Raw genomic sequence first — 27,694 nt, 5'->3', positions numbered from 1 at the left:
GCCACATACAAAGAGAATACACAAGTCCTAAATTTGGGCTAGGTTTATATCTCTAACAAATGAAAAAAAAACAAAAGGGGGCAAGATTAGGGCCAGGATTGCCATAAGGATGCCTCTTATTTCATTGTGAGAATTTTTTACACTTTACCTCATACATTCTTAATTTAACTTTGTTATTCTATCACTTTGTAAGTTCCTGCGAACAGAGCCACTGACTACATTCTCCAGAATATTGAATTTCGGTCAGATGGGGAGAGAATATGTGGAGTTTACGTGACTTTTGAATGGAGGACCAGGAAGAGCAAGAACTTCAGTTTCCCATGCCATTTACCAATTTAGTTGTCATTCCACTCTGCTACTATTTCAGCTATTTACTACTACTTAACATACCACTCCATAATTACCTTGTTCCTGTGGGTCTGTGGTTAGGAGTCCAGGAGTTTGAACAGGACTCCTGCCGTTTCTCCCCTTCTCTGGGCCCCTGACTTGCATGGATGCAATTGGGCTGAACCAAGTAGGCCAGTGAAAGCTTTATTCACATTCCTACTATTCACCTGCCTATATCTTCAGTGCTTCTGCTATGGCCTTTTTCTCTCCTCTACAATATGCTAGCCTGAACTACTTTATAGTACAATAGCTATCTTCCTGTAGGAAAAGAAGTTGAAAATGTTTTCTTAAATGATCCCCAAATTGGCCCAGTTTGATCTTGCTGCATTTGATGCTACATCCCTCTTCCTGTTGAGCAATAGGCACCTCCAAGGAGGCAAGGAATCAATAACAGTAGCCATAGTTAACCACAGATGTAGCCTTCTTTCTCTCACTCACTTAGCCCACTTACTCATCGGGCAGTTGTTTCATTGAGGATTTGTTGTTGGGGGATTTAATTTTTAGAGTTCTAAGTAGAGCAGGGGAATTCAAGCCTGTGCAAAAAAAGAAAGGAGAAAAAGATTAGGAAAATTCTGAAATGCCCGTTCCTTCTGGCTTTAAGATGCACTGATGTTAGGAAGGGGATAGTTTCTTTGTATTTATTTAAGGACAGGAGGAGAAGCTGCTGCATGTTGTAGGATTAGGGCTTGTACAATTCTACAGTGGAAGTTTTACAACAGTTGTTTTCAAGCTTCCATTACTTCTTTTTTGTGTCAAGCCTTTCAATGCATTTTCCTAAGAGCTAGTTTTTCAGGCAGCATTTGATAACAAGTACTTTTCAGTGCTATGATGTGTATTGTTAAAATGGAGTACACTGACAAGGAACCTCTTCAACCATTAATTTCCATGTACAAGACAAATTATACATTCAATTTAAAAAATACCTCAGTAGTTTTCTTCCCTTCTTGTTTATGACATGATTTTTATGTGAAAGGACAAGTATCTAAGACTAGAAAATCAATTTTCTAGCATACGCCAACCTTGGCAGCATCTTTTCTTTTTATTCCAGATGACTGGGCTTAAAATATCCCAAAAGATGAGGATGTTTCTCCTTCTCTGAGGAAAATTTCCCATAATTGCTAAATTTCCTTGGGAAAATTTTTCCCCACAGTTTTTTTCTTAAAGTTGCAGTTTCGTTAGACTTTTTTTGTCTTTTGCCACCAAGGTAATTCTTAACCAGAGTTCTTCTTTCTAGAAAGAAACAAAATGCCCTAGTGTTATATCAAGAGAGGAAATATAACAACAGCTACTTTCAGACTGTGGAGGAAAATCTTTTCTAAGTGTTTTGGGAAATCTCACATTTTAAAAGATTAGCATTGTCTATAAAATGAAGAGAGTTGTTTTATATAAACGGAGATTTTTGATTTCCCAAGTTTGTGAGGACAAACAGAATATTTGTATCTCAGCTGCCTGGGAAATATTGATCTTAAGACCTACTGCATTGTTTGCATTGTTCAATACTTATTGAGGATACTTATGTACTTTCTATACAAGATTGTACATGTAAACATTTACACATGACACACAGCTCAAATTCAATTAAGAATACTTCAGATCTTTTAAGCTCCATTTTTGTTGATGATGGCAGGGATGAGCTTATTTTTGTTTATTTACTGTTTTCTTATTTTGACTGTGTTTGAAAAGACAAACAGCTAGGCACTATAGTTGCCACCTATAATCCTAGGTATTCAGGAAATTGAGAAGTAGAGGATCATAGTTTGAAGACTGGCCAGAAAAATTATCAAGACTCTTCCCCTTCCCCACTCCCCACCCCCAGTCCTGGGGCTTGCAGAATCGGGGCCTGGGCACTGCCCCTGAGCTAGTGCTCTACCATGTGAGCCACAGCACTACTTCCAGCTTTTTCTGTGTACATGGTACTGAGGAATCAAATCCAGGACTTCATGCATGCTAGGCAAGCACTCTACCACTGAGCCACATTCCCAGCCCCATCAAGACTCATCTCCAGATAACCAGCAAAACACCAGGCTGGAGTAATGGCTTACGTGATAGAACAAAGGCCATAAGCATGAAAGTTGAACAAAAGCAATGAGGCCCTGAGTTCTACCCTGGTTCAAAAAAAAAAATTGACCATGTTGAGAACTTGGGGATATTTTTTAATTTCATGATTTTTATCCTTATCATCTTAGGAAGAAGAATTAGAAGCCCAAATTTCCTTTCTTCAAGGGCAGCTGAATGATTTGGATGCCATGTGCAAATACTGCGCAAAGGTGATGGACACACATCTCGGTGAGTAAACTGCACAGGTTCTGGGAATAATGATGGTTGTATGAGTGACAGCCAGTAGCATAACAGTGTCCTAGTTCTTGCAATAAGCTAACATGAATCATCTCACTTAATCCCTACAGCAGCCCTACAGTAGAAGTACTATTGTTATCCACATCACATAGATAAGGATACCAAAGCTCAGAGAGTTAAGAACAGATCCCCAAATTGTATGTCTAGGAAGTAGAATGGGAATTCAAAATGAAGTATCTGCTTGATTTTGTATCTAGCTGCTATATTACCCTTTGTACATTTTCTCTACCTCAAACCAAAGTGAAATGTTGAGCTTTCAAAATCAGCTACAGTGCCATGTTAACCTCTGTGGTCACGAATAGAATTATTCTTTTGGTAATACTGTCTTATGATGTTAACTAGGTTTCTAAACCACTTGCTCTAGTCATAGGCCCTTTTCTTGTACTCTTAACATACCAGTTTTCATGAGTCATACATGTCACACTGTAGATTCTTCAGGTACTAGTCTACATCTGTGAAACATCCATGCTTCATATTAGAAATGATCTGTACTACCTCACTTTTCTATTACAGAAGTCTGTTCTGCTTGCAATAGCAAGTATATGAATACACTATTACTTACTTTTAGCACACTTGTAGACATCCATTTTTTCCCACTCTTGTGGGAACAAATTAGGAAAATAACACAAGTGTTGCTCTGTTAGGATGAATAAATAGCAGCACTAGGTATTATAGGAAATCAGAATCCATCTCACCTTTGAGGAGAAATTAAAGAAAATTCATCAAGGTTCTTTCCCACTTGGCAGGGTCTGTAAGCCTGTTAGGTTATAGAGTCCATTGTAAGTGGCCAACATGACTATCTTTTGAGTATCATCGAAACTGTACTGACCGCAAGCATTCTTTTAATCATGTGGGCAGGTGCTTATCTAAATGGCTGGCTGGCCTACAGTGTCTTACTAATAAACACCTAGCTAGGTCCCTCCTTTCTGCTTCCACTCTCTCAGCCCCTCCTTCAAGGAAAAGGGTCAAGAGAAGAAAACAACAGGAGAGACCCTGGTAGAAGATCAGCAGGGTAGATGGCCTTCTGTTTTTATCAAACTCCTTCTGCCCCTTTCAGGTTGTCTACATGCTGCTTTGTGATCATTTGGGCACTGGGGGCTCAAGCCTGTAATCCTAGCTACTCAGGAGGCTGAGATTTGAGGATCACAGTTCAAAGCCAGCCCGGGCAGGAAAGTACATGAAACTCTTACCTCCAGTAAACCACCAGAAAACTGGAAATGGTGCTGTACCTCAAGTGGTAGGGTGCTCCCCTTGTGACTGACCTTCCCCTCCCCCCCCACCCCCCCGCAAAAAAAATCATGCAGCACTAAGCTTATATAAATTTTATATTCTCTAATATGACTATATTTAAAATACATAAAAGGCAAGAGATAGTTTATATACAAATACACGTGTGTGTGTGTGTGTGTGTGTGTGTGTGTGTGTGCGCGCGCGCGCTTTCCCATAGCTTTTGTGCTCAAGGCTAGCACTCTGCCACTGGATCCACTGCTCCATCTTCAGCTTTCTGGCGATTAACTGGAGAAAGGAGTCTCACTGACCTTGCTGTCAAGGCTGACTTTAAGCTATGATCTTCACATCTCAGCCTCCTGAGTAGCTAGGATTACAGGCATAAGCCAACTTGTACCCATATTCTATATGGACTAATTAAGTGCAATTTAATTTTAAAATTTCTATATGTGTATTTCTTGCTTTCTGACTTCTACTAAAGTGTCAGTCACCTTTGCATTACTTGATTTTGGTTTTGACCAGAGTAGGAAAGCTAAAAAAAAAAGATTAAGAGAAAGATTTACTGGAACTTTAGAAAATCCTTTTAGGAAATTTCCAAGCCGTTTGATATCCACAGCAGCTTTTGAAGCAGATTTACTTAAGCCTCAGAATTTTCAAGCAGCTTTTGGTCTTTCAATCATCACTCAAAGAACATTTTCTCATTGCATGGGGAGGGGAAAACACTTTAATTAAAATGGTTAAAGAACAAAAAGTCCATACAAGCTGTGAGTTTTCAACTAAATGCAAAACTAGATTTGTTTTTGTGCCAGTCTCTTCATATAGCTACCAATTGCTTTTCCCTATATAAAAGCATGCCTAGATTTAAAGTGGGGCAATGGATGTTTGGAGCAATCCAATCCCTAACCTCAAGGTCCACAGACGCCTTTCAGTTCATCAGTGTAACAGTTGTTATTCAAGAATGCTCCTGGTGTGGTAGGCAATAAATTAATTCAGATGAAGTTCTTGATTCCCTTTAGTTTTTTACCCATTTTTTTTATTTCAGATTAAAATAGAACAAAAGTAGAATGTCTGAAAACCCCATTAGTATAAGATTGAGTACAATATAGTATTTCAGTCTTTATAAAAAATTTAAAACTTTTTGTTGATGAAAGGAGTTCTGAGTTAAAAAAAAAAAAAAAAGCCATGAGGTGTTGGTGGCTCAACGCCTGTAATCCTAGCCACTCAGGAGGCTGAGATCTGAGGATTGCAGTTCAAAGCAAGCCAGGCAGGAAAAGTCCATGACACTCATATCTCCAATTAACCATCAGAAAACTGGAAGTGGCACTGTGGCTCAGTGGTAGAGTACTCTCCTTGAGCTGAAGAGCTGAGGATTATGCCCACGCCCAGAGTTCAAGCCCCATGACCAACCAAAAAAAAAAGGAGGGGGGCAAAAAAAAGCAGAGGGAAGAGTAGTAGGTATTTGATGTAAAAATAACCATTAACAGTAGTTGCTCGGTAAAAAGAAGATTATAGAAGGACTTTCCAAGGATCCTAATCTTCTGTACTTGGAAAATATAAAACATTCAATGAAAATCTGTGGCCAGCTTAAGTGTATGTAACTAGCTGCACAGAGCAGACAAGTTAACAATAGTGAAGTGATATCTGAGCAGAGACGACAACTCGGGAGATCAAAGAGCCATAGCGTTGAATCCAGATTCTGTGACCCAACTGAGTTAATGCTTATCCTCAGGTCAATAGAGATAAGAATATTCTTCCTGCCAGTTTGTTGCCAAAATATATACCTAAAACCTTATATACTTAAATCTCTTTCCTGAAACCTTTTAACTGTGTCTTCTCCAGGAAGACCTAGAACTCATCCAGCCTTTGTTCGTGGCTCTGAGCAGTTGAGGAGCTAGGACCAGTGCTGCATTTTTGTATATTTCACTTATCAAATCATGCAAGAAAGATGATGGCATTTTGATATGTTGGCTCTAAGAATGACTGAGTGCTAGTTGGTGTATCAGAACTTTATGACAGGAGGATTTGTGAGCCTCTGCTGTGCCCCCGCCACGGGCTGCCAGGGTGGCTATAGAACAATCTCGAACCTTACTCAAGGAGTTCTTTCTCTGGACTCTGCTATTTCAATCATTTTCTCTGTTCACCTCAAGAGAAAGCCTTTCCACCCTATGTTTTCATCACATGCAATAAATGTATCTTAAAATGTCAAGTACTGTTAAAACTTTTTATAACTGATAGGAGACTTTCTCCTAAGAGGAAAATTATATAACATTGTTCAAATGCACTTTAATAATAGGGGTAATAAAATTGAGAGGTTAGCAGAATTTCCTCACGGGTCTGGAACCAAGTACTGAGAGGGTATTTATCTTGTTAAAACTATGAAAAAATCTAATTTTATTATTGTCACTTAATTAAAATATTTGAAATGAAAAATTCAAAGACAAGAATTTATAGTACTTGTTTTATTAAATTTAAACATTTTCCCACAACTTTAGAAAACTTTTCTGTTCGTTTTTCTGTTGCTATAGCTACTCTCCTTCTTGTCATCCTGACAATATTAACCTCTGAGACGGAGCTACAGCTATTTTTAGATTTGCCACATAATTACCCGTGGGTGAGCAGCCATCACTTACCTGATCCCTGTGCAGCCAAGCCAAGCTGCCACCTGTGTGTAGTGGGTGCTGGGCTCTGAAGTGAGGTGGTGCAGTTGTTTGGTTTCCAGCAGCTCGCCTTTCCACAGGCGAGTCACACACACCTATAGCGCATCAATAGAAATTAGGTTCCTGTGATCTAGTTGAGAGTACCCTAGGTCATAGGACCTTGAAATATTAGAGATGTGAATGCGCTGTTAGCCATTTCAGCTGCTCGGACTTTCACAGATGAGGAAACCAAGGCACAGGAAAGCTGAATGCACAGCAAGCCAGCTAACACAAGAGATCAACCCAGGCTAGCCCTGGGCTTCCATCTTTCACCGATGTATCTTTTAAGGACACACTTGACACAGTAGTGAGATTTCAACTCTTCTCTTGTTGATTGCTTATATCTTTATTGGTTTAACACGTCATAATATTTATGGAAGAATTAGCTGAAAGAATTAGCCAGTTTTGAAAATCAGTTTATATATCTCTATAAGAACTTTATAAATCGTATTTTCCAATAACTTATAAAAACAATTTTCAGAGAATGTCTTTGGGAATGTTCATTAAGGTAGCTAACAAATATTTGACAAAACGAGAAGAAAATGTGACCACCAGACAGCTCTTGGTCAATTAAACTGTGATAAGAACTGCTATTTTAATCATTTTCAAGACCAGATTTAATTGTGGGTAACAGAGTACTGACTCTTTAGAAGAAAAAGGCACATGTCACCTAAAAACGAACCAGATTCAGTACGTCTAATACAGGATCTGAAATTGAACATTTCTAACAAGCTCACAAGTGACTTGATATTACTGACCCAGGACATACACTGAGCATAAGAAAACAGCTTAAAATCATCCAGGCACAATTATAACTGTTCATATACTCAGCCCCATGCCCTTGAGACATGTACACTTTCATTTGTGGGCAAAAATATTCCCAACCTTCCATGTTTCCTGGTAGATACAGTCCTCTGTAATTCAGATGTTCAAATTGTTGACCATAGACAGAGATTAGTGTAATCTGTAAGACAATACATGCCAGAAGCTAGAACAAGTCAAGAAAGAATTCCTCCTAAGAACCTCCAGAGTGAACTCTGCCAAGCCCTTTCCTTTGGACTTTCATCTTCATGCCTATGAGAAAGTACGTGTCACGTGTTACAGCAGCCTTAGGAAGCTCATCATATAGCTGCTCATAATATAAAGCTGGAAAAATTTTTCAGTTTTTTTTCTTTTTCCTTTGAGTAAAAGCTCAACAACAGATAGGCCATGCAGGTATGCTGGCTCCACAAAGTATTCCAGTACCTCAAGTACGACCTTGTTGCTTGCAAGGCAACTTGGAGAGCCCTGCCCACAGCTCAGGCTGACCTATTAAGAGTAAGACTGGGAGGCAGGAACTTAGCCAGCTTTCCCAGATGCTTCACTAGGGACTTCTTATACCATTGGCCAAACTTATGTCACATGACCACACTGCTGTAGAAACTGATGCCCTGAATAAAACTAACAATGCTGGTAGGAAAGCAAGAGGGGACCACTTCCACACACCTTAGTCATCCCTTTCCAAGAGTTCTGCGGGGAAAGTGACTTTCATGACATACAGGCTTGTTCCCACACAGGCCTGACATGAAAGACAACAAGGTTTCTGTTGTTCCAGCTTCCCAGTACACCCTTGCTTCTGGTTGGACCAGGGGTGGTTCCCTTTCTTTTGTAGGGCTAGGACCCTGAAAATTGACCTAATCTTTTGCCTCAAAATATGTTCCACAACAGAGTATCAAAGGGCAAGGCAGAATCCAGTCAGGGGGTAAGAATTCCTCTTGTTGCTGGCCCCTTCCAGTGAGTACAGCCTCAGGACCCAGCCCTCCATTAGATTCCTGGGCCTCAAAAACCCCTCCAAGCTCTGATGCAGCCTACTATTTTTGACTGAGCTTCCCCTCAGAGAGCCTACTAGCCACTCCCAGCCAGCCCTGCAGACCCCCAGGGAGCTAGGAAACCTGATCTCATCTTGCAGCTCATTTACCTGTCAACCCACTCAGCCACTGTGTGCTTCTACCTCAGCCCTCCAACCTTCACAGTTCTTCTGCCTTTGGAGCCCTAATGGTCATAGAAGCAAAGCAGCCTCAATCTGCTGACAGTACTACAAAACTAGTTCTTTTCAGTTTTCTGCAGTTTGTTATTGTTAATGTCTTGAGTGGATTCTGGTGTGTGTTTTTTTTTTTAATTGAGAGAGAACAAATTGTTACAGGCTTTTAAGAAAACCAAAAACAGTTGCTCTCTAATTATATCTATTAATCCATTCCATTCAACTTGCTTTCTGTTTTAGAGCACAACTTTTTATTAGCAAGAACTCCAGTCAAGTTTTCTCAATAAATAAAAGCTGCTGTTTTCTGTAGTTAAGAGGCCTTATTGGCATGGTTTATGGATTTATTTTTACTGAAAATTTTGGTTTAACTGTCATGCTCAAACATGTTGGTAGGCTCAACCTTTAGCTTTGCCCCTTATTGAAAATGCATTTTAGAAATATTTAGAGTAGCAGTGTTTTGGCATGCAAGTTCCAATGGTGTTTTCTCACATGTTCAATAAATATTCTTATTGTGTTTGTGTAATGCACCAGATATATCCCAAGTCTGGAAACACAGCCCTGAGCTCCGACTATCCCATTAGGAGAGATGGGAAGCAAATAATGCAGTAGATACTTGTGATGATATTGATGACAAGTGCTGTGGTAGAAGTGACTTGGTGCTCTCTAGTTGGTGGGGAAGAAGACTGTTCTAAAGAGACAACCCAGGGCAGGACTTGAGCAAAAAAGAAGAGCTTGGCTGGGAAGATTTGGAGAGCCATAAGAATCCTCACTAAGTGAGCAAGGGTGCTGAAGCTCTGGTGGCCATAGGACTATGTGGAAATCCAAGAGTGCCAGGCAGACACTGAGACAACCTTGTTGAATGGATAGCATGTAAAGGAGGCATTTTTTAAGACAATAGAAAATAAAAAAGCAGAAGATGTTGATAGATATGAATTTATGATGGTAGTTCTCAGATGGTATGGCTATCAGTAAAATGTGCTTTGTGCCTTCCAGCCCAGTCTCCCATACACCTCCAAGGCAGTGGGCTTTTACTCTGACCTCCAGAGCTCTCTTAAGAATCCCATCTCAGCCACAGTCCCTCCTAGGTTTTGGGCATCCTGCAGCAGGAGGAAGATGTGGTGGAGGGATAAGGAAGTTTAATGTATCAACCAGATACAAGAGTAGTACCATAAAATTGTCTGCTTATTACTAGTACATTGAAATAGCAAGGTGGCTTGCTGTTACAGATCCTTAGAGACATTTTAGTCACCTGGGAGGAATCTTTAATAAGAGGTGAGATAACACCACTGAACTCGCAGCAGTATAAGAAACTCAGGCTGGCATGCTACCTCCTGGAGTCAGGATGGGTGATAAAGGCATCCAAGTGTCTCATTGGAAGTGAGTCCCATCTAGCCTGAGCACACCTGTTCAGTGCTCCCCTCTGCCTGCAGGTTGTAGGGCATCCTCAGTGGGAGTAGTTGTTGTGAAATCTAGCAGAGAAATTCCCAAATTTGTCCAAAATTACAATGTGGTGATGTGTAATTTCCATTCAGACTATTAGTTATAAAATGTCATTCTTCTATTTTCAGTAAATATTCAAGAGGTAATATTACAAGAAAATTTGGAAAAAGAAGATCAAATACTGGTTTCCCTGGCAGGATTAAAACAGGTATGTGTATTGCTGTGACACCATTAGGTACCTGCTCTGAGGAGAGCACCTTAGAGCAGAGAGTACTTTATCAGTTGATGATATTTGACTAGTTTTCAGGCCTAACAGGTTTTATATTTCTCATACCACACCTTTTCCTTACCAAATCCATTGTGTTTGCTCCTCATCCAGAGCTGGCATGGTTGGTACAGCATGTTTGATCATTTATCCAAAAGTATATGAATGTTCTTCAAGCACAGCCCATAACCATACATGCTCAGAAAGCCCTCACTCTCTCAAGGTTCCAGTCTACATAACACTTGCAGGTCTAGGTGGCAATGAGGAGTACGTTCTCACAAATGTTAGCCTGATCGGAAAAGCTCCAAATGGGGTGGAACCACTTCCTTGGTGGAGGGGAGAGGGGGTTGTGCACCAGTACATTGTGCAAGCGTATGGGACTCCCTGTGTAAGATGCCACCCATCCATCTGTTAACACCCTGAGATTTCCTTTGCTCATTGTTAAGTCCACAGCTTTCATAAGCCTGAGTTTCCTTATCACTTCTTCCTTAGAAGAATATTCATAGTAGTATTCACAACTCAGAAGTCCTCTCTTATCTGGGAGGGATAGATTCCAATGACTACCAATGGGTATCTAAGACCATGGAGGATAGTACTAAACCCTTATTATGTTTTCCATATGTATAATAAGGTCTATCAATGAAACACAGATTGACAATAATAAACTTGATTATAACAGCAAACTAAAATAAAAAATTGAATGTGTTCTCTCAAAATGTCTTATACTGATGATGTGATATGATGCAAAGCTTGTGTGATGAGATGAAGTGAGGTACACAGGATAAAAATTGTAATGAGGTGTTTGGCTACCACATAGGGTGACTTGAATACAAGCCTGCCATGTCTTCTGGTAACCCGGCCACTAGTCTGTGTAGAATGGATAGTCTGTAGCATGGATGACTCATATCCTAGGTAGGAAAGAATAGGACAGCTACTCAGAATAGCACACAGTTTAAAATTTGGGAATTATTTCTGCCATTTCCCTTTAACATTTTTAGACTGCAGTTGGGTTCAGATAACAAATGAGGATAAGGGGACTCCTGTATTAATGTAAAGGTCAATGACAAGTCTGCTTTTAAATGTGTAGACTTAGCCAGCCTTTAAATACTTATTCATCTTTTTTCTTCTTTGAAAATAGATCAAAGATATTCTAAAAGGTTCCCTGCGTTTCAACCAGAGCCAGCTGGAGGCTGAGGAGAATGAGCAGATCACCATCGCAGATGACCACTACTGCTCCAGTGGACAGGGCCAGGACAACCAAGTTTCTGGGACCACCAAGCAGGTGCAGGAGCTCTGATGAACACTGTTACATTAACTCCATGGTTCTTCAAAGAAAGTCCCTACTAAAGCACTTCAGGTTATTCAACTATGAAATAACACAGCAAGGCAGGGGGCTATGTTCAGCCATACAGATTATACACTCAGTGCTGAAGATCATTATCATTCAGAGTTAATTAATGAGACTATAAACCTGTGGGAAGTAGAATGGGCCTGAGCACTATTATTCATTCTGTGAATCTCTGCCTTCATTATTGGTCAGTTGCTCCCAGCTGCTCTCTCCATTCCTTTAGCACAGAAAGTACAAGTACTATGCTAAATTTTCCTAAGGCTGTCTTAGTGGATTTCACTTGGCTAGAACCTTTCTTGGGTTTTGGCTTTGTTGGTTTTTTTGGTCAAATTTTGTCTTCATGGGGAAGAACTTCTCATTAATGTCAATACAAGAGTCAACAAACTTCTTTTATAAAGACCCATATAAAAACAGCCATTGCCAGGCACCTATGGCTCACACTAGAGACTGAGATCTGAGAATGGTGGTTCAAAGACAGAAAAGCAGGAGTTCATGAGACTCTTATCTCCAGTTAGTCATCAAGTGGAGCTGTGGCTCAAGTGGTAGAGTGCTAGCCTGGAGCAAAAAAAGCTTAGGGACAGTGCCTAGGCCCTGAGTTCAAACCCCAAGGACTAGTACTAACCAAAATAAAGTCAGCTTATAAAGTTCATTTCTTAAAATGAATTTTAAGTCAAACAAAATCTTCTCCAAGTCACTTTAAGTCTAACAGCATCTAGGACCTTGTAATTTGTTTTTGTGTTTTTATAAAACAGCAGGATAGTATTTGAATGAAGTTTTTTTTTTTCAGTTTAAGAGTGTTTGCTGAGAAGACAGAATTCTGATTAACTCCTTGTGAAACTGTTTGAAATTGCCATGTAGTGCTGCCCCAGAGCGCTTCAGCTCAAGGCGAGTGCTCTACCACTTGAACCAGAGCGCCACTTCCAGTTTTCCAGTGGTTAATTGGAGATAAGAGTCTCACAAACTTTCCTACCCGGGCTGGCTTTGAACCACAATCCTCAGATCTCAGCCTCCTGAGTAGCTAGGATTATAGGTATGAACCACTGGTGCCTGGCAAACCTAGCCATTTTTAATTCAGTTTTATTTAAAAGTATGGCATTCGTGGGGGTTTTGTATTTTTTTAATGTTATTTATTTGTAAGAGTGATATCAGAGAGGTTACAGTTACATAAGTAAGGTAAGGTAATGAGTACATTTTTTGTTGAACATTGTTACCCCCACCCTTGTTTTCTCCCACTTTCCCTCTCCCATAACTTCCCTTCCCCCAAGCTGTAAAATTCATTTCCAACATAGTGTCTTGTAAGTGTCGCTGTTGCATCAGTTCACCCATTGTCCTATGTCTCACCATTTCGTTATTCCCCTTCCCTTCCCCAAATCAGGTAAAGGTATATACAAGACACAGGGTACCACAATTAAAAACAATAACAGGGGATAGACCAAATGGGAAAAAAAAAAAAGAGAAAAAAGAAATAACTTCACACAGTACATTCAAAAACAAACAACTCTTGTTTCCAGATCTCGGAGTTCCTTTTGATTAGCATCATTTTATGCTCATATGTACATAGCTAGTGAATTATTGTGATCCTCTGCTAGGACTACCCTAAACATATATTAGTTACTACAAATGAGGGAGCCTGTAATCAAACACAGTGGGTTTGCTCTTGGTGAGTGCAGTCAATAAGGACAACCAGGCGATGAGAGTGAAAATAAGGCTGTGTGCAGCAATACAGGGCACATGGCAGGATACACTCACAAAGCACAGTTTCTCAGAACAGAGGAAGCAAGGGGATTTCACTGGTGCTACTTGCACATATTCACACTGGACAGACTTCACGTGCAGAGGCAACCACATCCCAGAGCATGCACAATTTAAGATCTTGCTTCTTCATATTTTACATGTTTAATGACCGGACCACCTCTGGGGCAGAGAACTCAGGAGCAAAGTTTGGGTCACCAAGAAGAGGGGCTGTGCAGCTGCAGCTCTGGATGGTTTAAATTGGTTCCTTATGGTCTTTTCTGGAGAACCTCAACTAAAACATGAAACGATGTCAGCCAATCCTCATGAGAGGCAGCAGTTTCTGCACCACTGGCATAGGTGCTCAACCCTAAACAATCCTGCTTAATGGCTAACAAACTTAGTAGTCTCTCCTACTGTTCCCAGAGGACCCTGCACTCACATACCCAAGATGATCTGGTCTGAGCTATGTATGTACCAGAGGAAATGTTCTTAGACCTTATCTGGCAGGGCATCACTGTGATGCAGTGCAAAGACCCTTCATCTCTGCATGTGTCTCCAAGGCTTAGTCAGCCCCTCTGGATCTAAGGGGCTCCTGCTATAGCTCCTACCCTATGGTCGATCATAGGGCTTGAACTCTGGGTCTAGGCCCTGTCTCTTCAGCTCAAGTCAAATGCTCTGCCATTTGAGCCACATGCACCACTTCCAGTTTTCTGGTGTTTAATTGGAGATAGGCGTCTCAAGGACTTTTCTGCCAAGGCTGACTTTGAACCATTATCCTCAGATCTCAGCCTCCTGAGTAGTTAGGATTATAGGCATGAGCCACTGGCGCCTGGCCTTATGATACTTTTACGTTCATTTAAAAAACAGTGCTCCTAAGGTAGGGAGAATTTGGGGAGTAATGCTCTCTGTGCTTCAGAGGAAATAAGGAAAATCCTAGATGCAAAACACATCAAGTGTATCCTGTTGCTAATAAGCCCAAAGATCTGGACTAGATTCATAAGTTGAGGTCAGGGGTATATCAGGTAGGAATCCCTGACCCACACTCTTTTTGCATAAGTCTGTATCCCATGGTTTGGGCTGACTTTTCCTTCTCATTGTGGGGGGTTGGGAGGAAGGGCTCTGGCCATATGAATGATAGCTAGATATGTGCCATCCCAAGACTTCCAAATGAGAGTGCTGCCAGATATGTTCTGAGGGCCTGTTCTGGCAGGCAATTGGTGTCTAGGGTTATAGGAGTCTCATGAGCTTCTGTTTATAGGGATCCAAGGGTTGGTGGCAGGCAAGCTCCTGAGATACTTAGATGTATTCACATTAAGTCAGTAACAGATTGTGCCACAGCTCAGTCCTAACTTAGGTGTGAATCACCTCTGTTTTGGTTAGCCACTGAAGCCTAGTGCAGAACCACCAGGTTTCTCACTGTGGGGACATGGCTCAGTGTTCTGACAGTGCCCTTCCCCATCACAGACTGTGACAGGGTTATTCTGTAGTGGATCTATGTGCCTGATCCCCACTATGATGTGACATAGTTGTTATTCCAAGACCCCACCCTTCACACACACCTCTAGGATAGTTTTGATGAACTAAGTCCATCACTGTAGGAGGTAGGACTTTTTGGACCCTGGATTCATCAGTTAACCAAATCAACATATACCTTACCTTACATGTACTTGGGTCCCAAATTTTGATCTGTTTATTAAAGGGATTTATGTTGTAATGGTGCTGGCCAATTTTAGGCAGGACTGACAAGTTAAACTTTTCTGATTGCTCAAGTTTGAAGTAGGAAATTATGAAACTTCTGCAAATTGTGTAAATGGAAGTAAGTAGTTAAGACTGTCAAGGAAATTCTTTAGGAATTCATCTTTGCATCTAGAAAATAGTGTGATAGTACAAAACAGTATCTTTAGTTTGCTTTGTGATATTGGTCAAGCTAACTAGGTCCCCCGGCCAAGCTTGTTCACTTGACCTGGGATGTTAGCGGGCAGGATGTGGAAGTTCATAAAAGAACAAAAGTGTGGAGACCTCTAGGCATGTAATTTTTGTTTGTCTAAGCCAGTCTATAGCCCTACTGGAGGAGAAGCATGCCTGGTAATTAGCATATGATGGAAGGATCCTTACTTCAAGTCACAGGCTATGAATGTATTTCCCCTCTTCAAAAGTCTTGCTGAGTAAATTGATCATGGCATCTCCTCTAACACTAGGATTCACAGTAAAGTTTCCTCTATTTCCAGCCACAGAGCTACCTGTTAGGAGAATCAAGTGCAGGATAGTAGGAATGGAACCAAAGTACCCATGCTCTGGAAATAGGAAGTCAAACCTGAGACTCCATTGGCTTATGTGCATGCGGAAGCAGGGAGAAGCCCTACTCCCCAAGGCCACCACAGTTCTCTCCTCAGATCACATGCCAGAGACAGGAATGGGATGAGGTTTAGTTTCTTCCCCACCCCCCCCCAAAAAAAAACAGTTCTCTCAGTCCCATTTTCACTCATGTCTTCTTTCAGAAATCCATATGCTTTTCTCCCTCTTTGTGAATGAATGTGTTCACAAGAGGAGACAGGGAACCTCAGAACCCACTACAGTGTTAAGGCAGGTGTTGTGAAGATACATCAATGTCAGATGTAGAAGGTATCTGAGCCATTACATAGCCACTTGCCCAGCATGTCACCAAGGACATGCAGTTTCCAGGCTCCGTACACAGCTCATGGACTGCCTGGACCAACCAGTCAGGGAGGCCCAAGGATCCAAGGGGCATTTCCAGCCAAGAGGCTCCATACATCTCTTGACTTCAGGCCTCTGCACTAGCAGGTCAAGCAGGCAGACTCAGAGATTGTAACATCTTTGCATACCATCACTTGACAAAGTGTGCTTCCTGCCAGCTGGCCACAGATATCCTTGGCCTTTCCATGTGTCCATGAATGCTAACTCATTTAAGTGAAAAAGTCACTTACAGTTGCTTTGTAGACCACAGCAATACTATACTTTGCAATTAACTGTCACATTTAGCTTTCCTGCTTACGAACCTACTACTTAGCACCACCATTGCCCCAGAAGCTCTTGACATACACACCCACGATGAAGCTGGCTGTGATAAAGAGATGAGGCAGTTGGCAGGCACAGTGGTGGCATTAGGCCATTTCAGAGTTGGTGGTAAAATTTCTCCAATGTGAGAGTCACATCCTCACATGTCATCTCACTGCACTGGGATCACACACTCTTTATCCATACTTTAAGATTAGAGAATAAAGCTTATGGAAAAGGGATTTGCACTTGGTCTCCACATGAGACTGGCAAGAATGATGACTGCAGCCAATGGCTAGTTCCTGGGCTCTGCCTCCTGGCATCATAGATGCCACCTCTGCAGTTTGGCCAGAAGGAAGCCAGCATTCAGTTTAACAGGGGCTTAACTAGGTGCTGTTGGCCATATACCAGAAACCTGGCCCCCAGGGCAGTGGAACCAAACCATATGTCCAAGGAAGGATATGGCACAGAGGCCTAGCTACACAGTGCTCCCCCAGTGCTCAAAAAGTCTCTGCTTAGTCCTTTACTAATTTCTGCTTTCACCAACTTGTTCTACTGACTGTACTTCACAGGCTTCTTCAGAAACACCAGTGCGCACAGATGGAGGGAGTTCAGATGACTTCATCTTGGTTTCCAAAGAAGATGATGGGGGCAGTGCCAAGGGTGCCTTCTCAGGCCAGGCCCAGGCTCTTCGCACCCTTAGAAGCACATCTGGGAAAAGCCAGGCCCCAGCCTACTCCCCACTGGTGTTCTCAGACCCACTGATGGGTCCAGCCTCAGCTTCCTCCAGCAACCCCAGCTCCAGCCCTGACGATGACAGCAGCAAGGACTCTGGCTTCACCATTGTGAGCCCCCTGGACATCTGACAACAGGGGCCCAGCCACTACCTCAGTGGCCTCAAAGCTCCATCAGTGGAGACTCCGCTGAAACCAATGCTTGTTTCCCAGCATGCATTTGGCATTGGTAAAGCCTGTTGGGACCCTCTAGAAAGAAGCAAGTAAGGCCACAGACCACATAGAGTTATAATCCCTGAAATGTAGATGGGAGTCCCTCTGTGGGGACCTCTCACCCCTTGCCCCTTCCTTCCTTTGAATTAGAGCTGGGTTAGGTACCCAGCACCATACTCAATGTCAGAAAAGGCCAAACCACCACCAAAACCAATTTTCTTCCACTAACTAAGAAGGCCCCACAGCTCCATCAGTTACATTCAGGACGAGTGGAAGGAGTTGGTCTCAAAGTTCTCTCTTTCAAAAGCATCAGCCACAGGAAGACAGGTTAATGTCAAGAAAGCTTATTCTGTGGAAAACTGCTTGCTTCCATTCCTACCTTGGGAAGTCATATAGCAGAGTCAGGTACAATAGAATAAATGAGAATGGCTAGATTTCAGGGTTGGAACTACCTACCAACCTCTCAAAGTTATGATCTTTAACAGCAGGCTCTAGACTTAAGAATCATACTTAGGTGTAATGTGGTGTTAGGTTCTCTGATTGGTTAACGGAACCTTTATAACCTCAGACTAGTATACTTTGGATCACTGCTCCTGCTTAAGCAACTGTTTGACATCTTTTAGAGTCTTTCATGGTCAGAAAAGATGGTCACTATAAGACAGTCTTTGCTGCACTCACTTCAAAAGTTGCAGGAATACTACTATCTTACAATTGAATAATGTGACCCTAATGTTAAATGGGGAAAAACATTTCACTTCGTTGATTTTCTGACCAAGTCTCTCTAGTTACAGAGCTAGATTTATCTCTAAGAAGAAAAGCTTAGGGAAAACCAGGCTCATTCTTATCCAGAGTAAAGTGGCTATGATAGGCAACTATATCTGGAGTCCCTCTTGGGGAACAGCGCTCTTAGAGAACATTCCAGGTGCAAGGAGGATGGGATTCCTACACAGCCCTGCCCTTTTTTGGAGCTAGTAAAGGAGCTTCCAAGCCTGCGCTCATCTGTAAACTCTGCACCCCAGCACAGCTGTCAGGACCAGGCCTGCTGTGCCAGCCCTTCCTGAGCTGTGCAGAGACTCCACTGCAGTGAGTAGCTCAGGGAACCACAGCAGGCACAGCATTTGTTACATGAGCCATCTCTCTTCTCCAAGGAGAAGGGCCTTGGAAAGAACACCTCTCTTCTGTCTGCTTCCTGCTCCCTGCTGGGGTCAGTGGAGACTGCACATGGATGCAGGGCCTGGTTTACTGCCATAGAGAAGAGCAGCCATAGCAGGAGGAACTGGCTCTGTGCCTCTCCCCAGAAGGTGGCAGGCCTCTGGGCAGTGGCAGCTTTCCAGGTACCTTTATATTAAAGTGAAAAGCTAAGTATGAAGGAGTGCACACTGTCCCTTCCATTGCTAACCATGTGTTCTCTGCAGACAAGTGTGATAATGACATGATTTCACATTCCATCTCCAATAAAATGGTGATGATTCTCGAGTCAGCTACCACACAGGGAATTCTAATTAACTCTCCAATTTGTTCTTCAGTGGTAACAGAGAAATCTCCTCTTGCCACATCAACACGTAAGCTGAATAACTATCTGGTTTTCCCAGATAACAAGGTAGGCTGGCCTTCCGCCAGTGGACAACTGGTGCCTTTGCACTAATTTGCTCTCTGGGTCCTCATTCTGACTGGTCCTGTCAGCACTGCTAAGTTTCTGCCAGCATACATCCCTGTGAAGACACTTCCTAAGCTTGAGTCCTCACATACACGGGGAGCCTGAGAGAGGGTGCCATTGACCACTTTCTCACAGAGGACTTAAGACAGTGATGGTGTTCTCAGTACTGAAGTAGAACCCACATCAAGGTCTTAGGACAGAGACCAGAAAGGACCACAGTGGCAGTCTCATAGCTAGGCCACTGACATGCTCTCTTTCTTTGTCCTGAGAGCCATAACTGAATGTCCCTGGCTACAAAAGAGCCGCTGACCACTCACCAGGCCAAGAAGACTAGGCTGATCTTCTGCCTTGGCCTTGGCATTTAGTAGTCAGTAAAACCCCGAGCCCTGCTTGGAGGCTAGGAGTGCGCCTGCTCCAGAGTGTGCTTCTGTGGCCTCAGTAAGCTCACCAACTTCTCAAAAGAAGGAAGCCAGGACACAATTACAGTCTTGAGGTATTCTTTTCTGTGTGACTTTTTCATTCTTGTTAAGCATTGTTCGCATTTGTATTAGTTATAGTGCTATTAAATAATGTGTTCCTCATTATTTCATCAGGTACTTAAGCTCAATTGCACATTCATAAAATCCTGAATATATGAAACATTAACAATGTGGTAATCAGTGGAATTGCTCGTTTTATTAACATTTAAATACATTTTATATATCTTAAGCTTAGATAAACTCCAGTTGACACTTTTTTATGTCTTTGTATTTCATGCAGTCCTTTCTGATCAGAATGGAAATATGAAGAGTAAAGAAAATATAGCTATGTTTTAAATAAGAGCATTAGAGACTAGAGAGTCATAATGATTTGCCTTATCTTAACTTGTATACCAAGAGGTCACATAACACTTGAAGATTCTAATTATACTGGATGATCCTCACAAAGACAACCTCCTGCTGAGTTTAGTGCTAACTGCAATCTGGATAGAAACAACCACACAGCAGAATGAACATGATTGTAAAACTAAACCAAGATCTCCCTGTGATTTGTCTTTCCACATACAATTGAGCTGTCTTGCCACAGGCCTCATAGCCCTAAGGAAGCCACACAGGGGGTGGGTGCTGCCTTTACTCTGTCAGAGATGTCAGAACAAAGGGAAAACTCCTTGACACGCAATCTCCTCCAAGGATAAGCTGTCATAGGTGACCCAAATTTGTGGCTTTTGTTTTCATTATTTAAGAAACTGCTGTGTGGGGGTCATTACAGAAGTGTAGTGAGGACTTATGTCCCCATGTGTTGAGTGGCTGCCCTGTTAGCCCAGACCAGCTCTATCTGTCCTCCCCTAAGGACATACCTGGCCCCTACCATGTCCAGAGCAGATGGACTGAGGAAGCCATGGCACCAAGAGAATAGAACTGAGGAGCTGCCAGAAAGCCAGCTTCCTCTCACAAGCCAAATCACAATCTCAGTGTTAATACTCCAAGTTCATGTAACCAGGCTAGAGAGAAAGGTCATAACTTTACTCTCAATGACACAATTCATTTGATATTAGAACCTCAGCGATGCCATTTATATCCTGTCATTTGTTTCTCATCCATCTTCATGTTGTAACTCATGACCTAGGAAATGATTTAGCATCTTGGCATAGCCATCCCATTCAATATGGTTATAATAAAGAACTGATGCAAACTGGAGTGCAGCTCCCCTTTTTCCAGGTAGAGCATGCCGGCAGGGCAGAGCTGAGTGCTGATGGAGGTACCTGGGCAGGCCTCAGCCCCCCGCCATTTCCTCCCCATCTCTACAGCGTGGGCCTCGGTTACCTCATGTACATGCTGGGACAACTCTAGTGGGATAACTTTCACTTGGCAGTGACCTGACTACACAGGGTAAGACTTGAGGCAGGAAGCACAGCTGGACCATGAAGGAGAGCAATTTCAGGGATGATCACTGGTTCTGGGAAAGCCCCTGGAGATGGAGCACCGTGTCCGAGGTTTGCCCTGGAAGCCTCATTTATACTCATAATGCTGCCTTTCTTTGGTGAAAGGCTGTGGGATGGGGGGACAGAGAAGACACCTGGGAAGGTATCCCTAGACATTTCCAACCTCTATATGGGTCCCAGACCCTGCCACTAAAGGGCTTTCCCTCCTGTCTTCCCTGCAGGCTCTGCTAGTACAAAAGTGAGGGCCTGGAGCATTTTTCAGATGGTTCAGGCTAGTGATGGTAACCTCAGCTACCCTAGCCACACAAGCCCACTAAGTGCTCGTACACACCCCAACTGACCAGAAGCTTAGGAATTTCCTCCTGTTCAGCTGCACCTCTCCACCTGGAGGTTCACCACAAGTAATGTGAACCCCAAGGGAGAGTATGGCCGCCAGGGCTGCCACGCTGGACCCTAGCCCTCACATGAGGGTACACGAGATACTCCTTCCCTTATTCTGCTCACAGAGGAGAAGCAGAGTTCTATGGAAGAGACAGGGCCATACCTCTGCATCTGACTTTGGACTCCAGGACCTTAAAGTGCCAGCTTCCATGGCCCACAATGCCTTATGGGAGGGGCGATGAACAGTTGCAGTTTTATGTTGTAGTTTGTCTCTGCCTCAGCCAGAACTTTGCCTTTTAAGAATGTATGTCACCAGCAACCTCTGCATAGGAATGTCACCCCCAGAGAGCTCACCCCACATCAATCCTCTTCTCAGACTCAAGTAAACCCCTCTAAATGTAAGGCTATTAGATGCTAGAGACACAGATTTCTCCCTCCCATTCCAGGAAAGAGTAAAAGTACAGAATATAGTATGATTCTATATTAAGAAATTAGAGGAATAGGGGCTGGGAAGGTGGCTCAGTGGTAGAGTGCTTGCCTTGCATGCATGAGGCCCTGGGTTCGATTCCTCAGCACCACATAAGCAGAAAAAGCTGGAAGTGGCGCTGTGGCTCAAGTGGTAGAGCACTAGCCTTGAGCTGAAGAGCTGAGGGTACCATGAGTTCAGGCACCATGACTGGCAAAAAAAAAAGAATGTAAAAAACAACAACAACAAAAAAGAAATTGGAGGAATAATGAAAGGCTATGGTAGCCCAGAAGATGCCTCCAGCCAGCCAGGAAGGGCTCCTACTAAACAGCTTACAGTGGGACAGAGGTCTGCAGGAGTCAGCCTCACCCATGTGGTAAGCAGAGGTGACTCACCCACTTCCTGCTCAGTAAATGTTAGAAACTGCTGCAGGTGAATTTACAGCAACCAGGAAGGTTATTTTCCCATAGACACTTGTATGGGGGCCAGCCCCTCACTGAAGACTTGATAGGTCAAACCTTCAATGACAGCCACAGAGCATGCCCAGGCCACAAGGGACCATGGGAACTTAATGGCAGCATCCTGATTAGCTCAGGACCAAGTGACCATGTGACAGGAGCCCCCATGCCTCCCAGAGGAATGAAGAGACGTGTCTACCAAGGTGTAACAGAAGATGAAGGGTTACAGTGGTGTCACCTCTGCTCCCCCCAGCCCGGTATTCCAGGAAAGGTCAGCCAGCAAGGCCACAGAGATGGCTGTTTACTGCCTTTACCCACATCCTTGGTCCTCAGCCCAGCATGGACGCCTCTTGCCTCCTCAGCTCTGCCCTCATCCACAGCCATTCAGCCTCCCAAGCCCAGTCCACAGCTCTGTACATGACCTCCCTGTCCCCAGTCCCTTCAGCCCCCTACCCTAGTCCCCTCAGCCCCCTACCCTAGTTCCCTCAGCCCCCTGCCCATTCCAGCATAGAGTCTCATGCTAAGCATCCAGCCTACCCCTGCCTGGGAGCAGATGGTCCTCTGAGCCCTAAAGATGGAAGGGTGTGCCACTATCTCTACCCACCCCACCAGCCTGTGCTCAGCCGCTGTCCACCTGCTCAAGACCCCTGCCTGATCTCTGGTTTACATCTGGTGAATGTTCCCCACTCACTGGTCTTCTCTGGATGCATCCACATGAAGTGTCCAGAGGTCCCAGTGTTGTTTATTTTTTTCCCACAGTACCAGTTGCTTTGGCTTCATAACAAATGCCTGGACTGTAGGCCATAATGCTGCCAGCCATTCATTATGCTCTGGATGAAGGCTTCAGGCAGAGTGAAGTGGAATTACCTGTCATACTGTCCTGTTGTCTAGGGCCTGTGCAGCCTTAAAGTCTTGATGTCAGAGTGACCTGTAAAGAAAGAGAAGGGCCAGATGAAGTAACCTGACCTGTTATGACCTGCTCAACACACAGTCCCATAGCATCAATATCACCTCTACCACATTCTACCCATCAAGGGTAAAATCACAGCCCACCCAAATGAAGGGGGGAGGAGGAGGCAGTGTCCCGAAGCCCATGTGAGATGAAGTACTACTGTGGCTGCTCAGGAGGACAATGCCTGTTATGCTTACCAACTGGATGCTTCTCCAGGTGGCCAGAAGAGTCCCTCGCCACTCTGGACTAGGGATGCTTTGCCCCTACTATAGAGTTTAGAGGCTCTATCCAAACCCTGTACTATGTGTTGCTGCTCACTCATCTCCAGAAAAAGCTTTATTCCATTGTTTCAAGGTATAATCCCAGAAACGGTGTGCAGGAGTTGAGAACAGACGATGCTGGAAGCCTAAAATTGGAAGCCCTCTTCTCTTCCTACATTTTGAAGACCAGCCCATGCACTTTCCTAAGCTTCTTTGTCATTCTTTGATGATCTATCCCTGAGGACACCACCCCCAGCAGAATGGTGAAGTCTGGGGTGCCTCAAGCTCCCGAAGGTGGCAGGCTTTGTACAACCACAGAAACTCCTGTGGCTTCCTCCCACCATGTCCAATAGCCGGCCAGACTCCATATGGTAAAATCCATCCAGAGGCAAATTGCTGGGCGTGTGAATGCATGGACTTCCCCAGTGATGTGACAAAGGGGGGTGGCAATGCTGCAGAGTTCTCAGAATCCTGAGCGTTAGAGATTCAGAGAAAGTGTGCTGTGGCTGGGTGCTGGCAGAGTTGCTAACCGCAGGGCCTGCTCAGAGTCGAGTGAGAGCTTGCTGAGCCTTCTGTCCCCAGGTGTATACATCACAGCTGTCCCACAAGAAGGGACCCTGGGGGAGAGGAGCCTTGGGTCTCTAGTTGAACTCCACTTTAGGTTATCTCTCCTCCCACAAGGCTTGGTATCAGCTCATCCAGGTGGATGTGGCCCCCATTTGAAATGGGAGTAAGAAATACATTTTATGATGTAACAGATAAGATGACGTTTGCCACTATGTAATACAAAGATCTAAAAATGTCAGTGGTTTAAAAACAAAAGTTCCTTACTTGAGTGCCAATTCAAGGTTTCCAGTATTGTCCTGGCTCTCCTCCATGCAGCAATTCAGGGACACAGCACCATGAGACTCCAACACCCTCCCCTCAATTCTCACAACCACTGACAGAAGGGATATGTCACCACCAATCACATGCCAATGGCAAGAGCAAGTCACTCAGGGGATAGCTTTCCCAGGGTTAAACCGACTTGCATAAATCTCAGCCAGGTGACAATACTGATCCACCAGAATGTTGAGAAGGACCATCACCTGTGAAGCCTGCTGGGAAGCAGCCTTTGTGTTCCTATGGTTCAGAAACATATGGGCAAATAAATATTCCACCCATATCATGTCCCAAATTGACATCAGAGTCATTGTCCTCTTTCTTTGAAAAGACAAAAAGACAAATTAGACTTTACTGAGAGACCCAGACTTCCCTGCATAAAGTTGATTTCAAAGTGTTTAATTTTGGTCCATGCACCCAAATTTCTTCAATTACCTCCTATTACAAAGCAGGGCAAGGAGCCTCTCTGTGGAAAGGTATGCACTAACAGAATGGGTACACACTATCTCTGGGTTTAAATAGGACCTCTACCTCCACACAAGCTGTGTGCTCTTAAGAACATGCACAACTTCTCTGGCTTGGTCATGATGTATTGCCTACCTCTCAGGATGCATATGAGGGGCAGATGAAAGAAAGTGAGCAAAGTGCCCAATGGTTCCAATGAAGACCACCATGTCTCACTCCCAACAAGGAGAGAGCAAGATCAGAAAGCTGGCTTCTGTCTCCAAGTGTTCACAGTTGGCAGAACTATCCCAAGGAAAGGATGCATGTACAGCCTGTGACTTAATGTCCCAGACACACAGCTCTGGTTCACATATAGGCATTCAACAAGTACTTACTGGGCATTTCAAATACTGTTCTAGAAAAAGAAAACACAGAAAGGTCCTTATACAGATCACTATCTAATGCCACCCTTTTTACCTGTCTCCCTACACACACACACACATAGTCTTCTTTGGTCATTGTTTTGAATAAATGCAAGGGTTCAGAGAGAGTCATGATGAATGCCATTTTTAATTATAGTATTGATTTTTGAAAAGGGACCACAGAGATCCCAAATAGCCAAGGCAATTTTGAGCATAAAAGCAGAGGTATGACAAAACTGAAGTTCATATAGTACAAGCTCTAGACACCAAAACACAGTGTCATAAAAACACACAATGGAAAAGAATGGAGAACCAAGAAATGAATCCACACATACACAGCTACTTCATCCTTGCCTAAACATATCTGAATAATAGTCTCTTTAATAAATGGTGCTGGGAAAACTCAATATCCACACGCAGAAAAGAGAAACTAGATCTTTACCTCTCCAAATACAAAAGCTGTAAGGGAAATATATACACACACACAAATACACACACACACACACACACGTACACACACACCCTACAAAGGAAGTCTTATCAGAATAACAGACTTCTCAACAGAAACCTTTGAAACAAGAAGGCCGTGGAATGATGTTTGTCAAATCCTGAAGGTCAACACTGACAAGTCATAATATTCTATTTAACAAAGGTATCATTCATGACAGCAGGATAAATTAAAATTTTCCGTGATAAACAAAACCTAAAGCATTTTTAAAACCACTAAACCAGCACTATAGAAGATATTCAAAGGCATCCTGCACACAGGAAAATACCAACATAAAAGTTAAAACATATCCCACTAGAGGAGTAGTTAAAAATGGCAGGAACAAAAAGAAATATAAACTAAAATTTTGTGTGAAATAGCCAGAAATGTTCTTTTAATTCTTTTACACTTTATAAAAATACTCAATTCTCAATTAAACACACAAAATAGTAAGTTGGACCAAAAGACAACTATCTGTTGCCCACAAGGAACAAATCTATTGACATGAACAAATACAGGTTTAGGATAAGAGGTTGGGGAAAAAGAGTCTTCTAAGCAAATGGATCACAAAGCAGGCAGGCAGTAGCCATACTCATTTTTTTTTTAAGTAGATCACAAACGAAATTAGAAGGAATTAAAAAAAAAAAGTCACTTCATATTTAAAAAGGGAACTTGCTTTTTCTTCTTTTTTTGTGTGTGTGTGTGTGGGGGTCCAGTCGTGGGGCCTGAACTCTGGGCCTGGATGCTGTCCCTCAGCTCTTCAGCTCAAGGCTAGCGCTCTACCACTTGAGCCACAGCGCCACTTCTGGCTTTTTTCTTTTTGCTTATGTGGTGCTGAGGAATCAAACCCAGGGCCTCAGGCATGCAAGACAAGCGCTCTACCACTGAGCCACCTTCCCAGCCCTAAAAAAGGGAACTTTCTATCAAGAAGACATAACAATTCTCAACATCTATGCATCAAACATAGAAGCATCCAAATTAGTTAGGCCCTGATAGTTGGAAATTTCATTATTTCACTCTCATCAATAAATAGGTTATCCAGGAAAAATTCAACAAAGAAAGCTAAGATTCAAATGACACCACAGACCAACTGGTCCTAGCAATTATCCACAGGACATTTCTGAAATACCAGCTGCACAATATATATTCTTCTCAGCAGATCATGGAACATTCTCCAAGATAGATCATATCTGGTGTCTTAAAGTAAATCTCAGCAAATACAGGAAAGTTGAAATAACCTCCTGATTCTGTCACACCATAACAAAATAAAATTAGAGCTTAACAGCAAAAGAAAGCACAGAAAATATTCAAACTTATAGAAAGTGAACAAAACAGTGGGTCATCAAAGGGACTGTCCTGGCTCTCCTCCATGCAGCAATTCAGGGACACAGCCACCATGAGACTCCAACACCTCCCCCAATTCTCATAACCACTGACAGAAGGAATGTGTCACAACTAATCACATGCCAATGGCAAGAGCAAGCCGCCCAGGGGATAGCTTTCCCAGGGCTAAACCGACTTGCATAAATCTCAGTCAGGTGACAATACTGATCCACAGAATGCTGAGAAGGAATCCAGTGAAAATCAAAACACAATCAGAACCTTTAGAACACAGCAAAGGCAATTCTAAGAGTAAAATTTATAGTATGAATGCCTCCATCAACAAAATAGGGAATCTCAAAAAAAAATACTCTAATGATGCATCTCAAGCAAGAATAAATCAAACCCAAAACCATTGGATAGAAAGAAATAATAAAAATTAGGGCAGAAATAAAAAAAACTGTATTTTAATTTTTTAATCTACATTTTATTTATTTATTTGCCAGTCCTGGGGCTTGAACTCAGCGCCTGGGCACTGCCCCTGAGCTTCTTTTTTGCTCAAGGCTAGCATTCTACCACTTGAGCCAGAGCACAACTTCTGGCTGGTACT

The 27,694-nt window shown here is 42.9% G+C and overlaps 1 protein-coding gene and 1 long non-coding RNA gene across 14 annotated transcripts in view; one reads left to right on the top strand and one right to left on the bottom strand.

The window, feature by feature from the left end:
* Positions 1-20,762, top strand: part of Tbc1d5 (TBC1 domain family member 5) — a 476,492-nt gene extending 455,730 nt beyond the window's left edge. For all 13 annotated transcript variants that reach the window (XM_070018657.1, XM_070018661.1, XM_070018651.1 and 10 more), the window contains 4 exons: positions 2,574-2,673; positions 10,254-10,333; positions 11,529-11,672; positions 17,060-20,762. In XM_070018657.1, coding sequence (XP_069874758.1) covers positions 2,574-2,673; positions 10,254-10,333; positions 11,529-11,672; positions 17,060-17,353 — 618 coding nt within the window. In that variant the 3' untranslated portion in view covers positions 17,354-20,762. The remainder of the gene's footprint in view (positions 1-2,573; positions 2,674-10,253; positions 10,334-11,528; positions 11,673-17,059) is intronic.
* Positions 790-24,191, bottom strand: LOC138824666 (uncharacterized). The gene is made up of 3 exons (XR_011371150.1): positions 23,467-24,191; positions 23,185-23,245; positions 790-920 (listed from the first exon to the last, which is right to left on the bottom strand). It is a non-coding gene; the product is annotated as an uncharacterized lncRNA (long non-coding RNA).
* Between the last annotated feature and the right edge of the window lie 3,503 nt (positions 24,192-27,694).

Source organism: Dipodomys merriami, unplaced genomic scaffold (genome assembly GCF_024711535.1).
Source record: "Dipodomys merriami isolate MVZ:Mamm:240054 unplaced genomic scaffold, mDipMer1.0.p SCAF_13, whole genome shotgun sequence".
In the NCBI taxonomy this organism is placed as follows: Eukaryota; Metazoa; Chordata; class Mammalia; order Rodentia; family Heteromyidae; genus Dipodomys; species Dipodomys merriami.
Note: the sequence above shows the minus strand (reverse complement) of the source record. Positions and strands in the feature narration are given on the sequence as shown.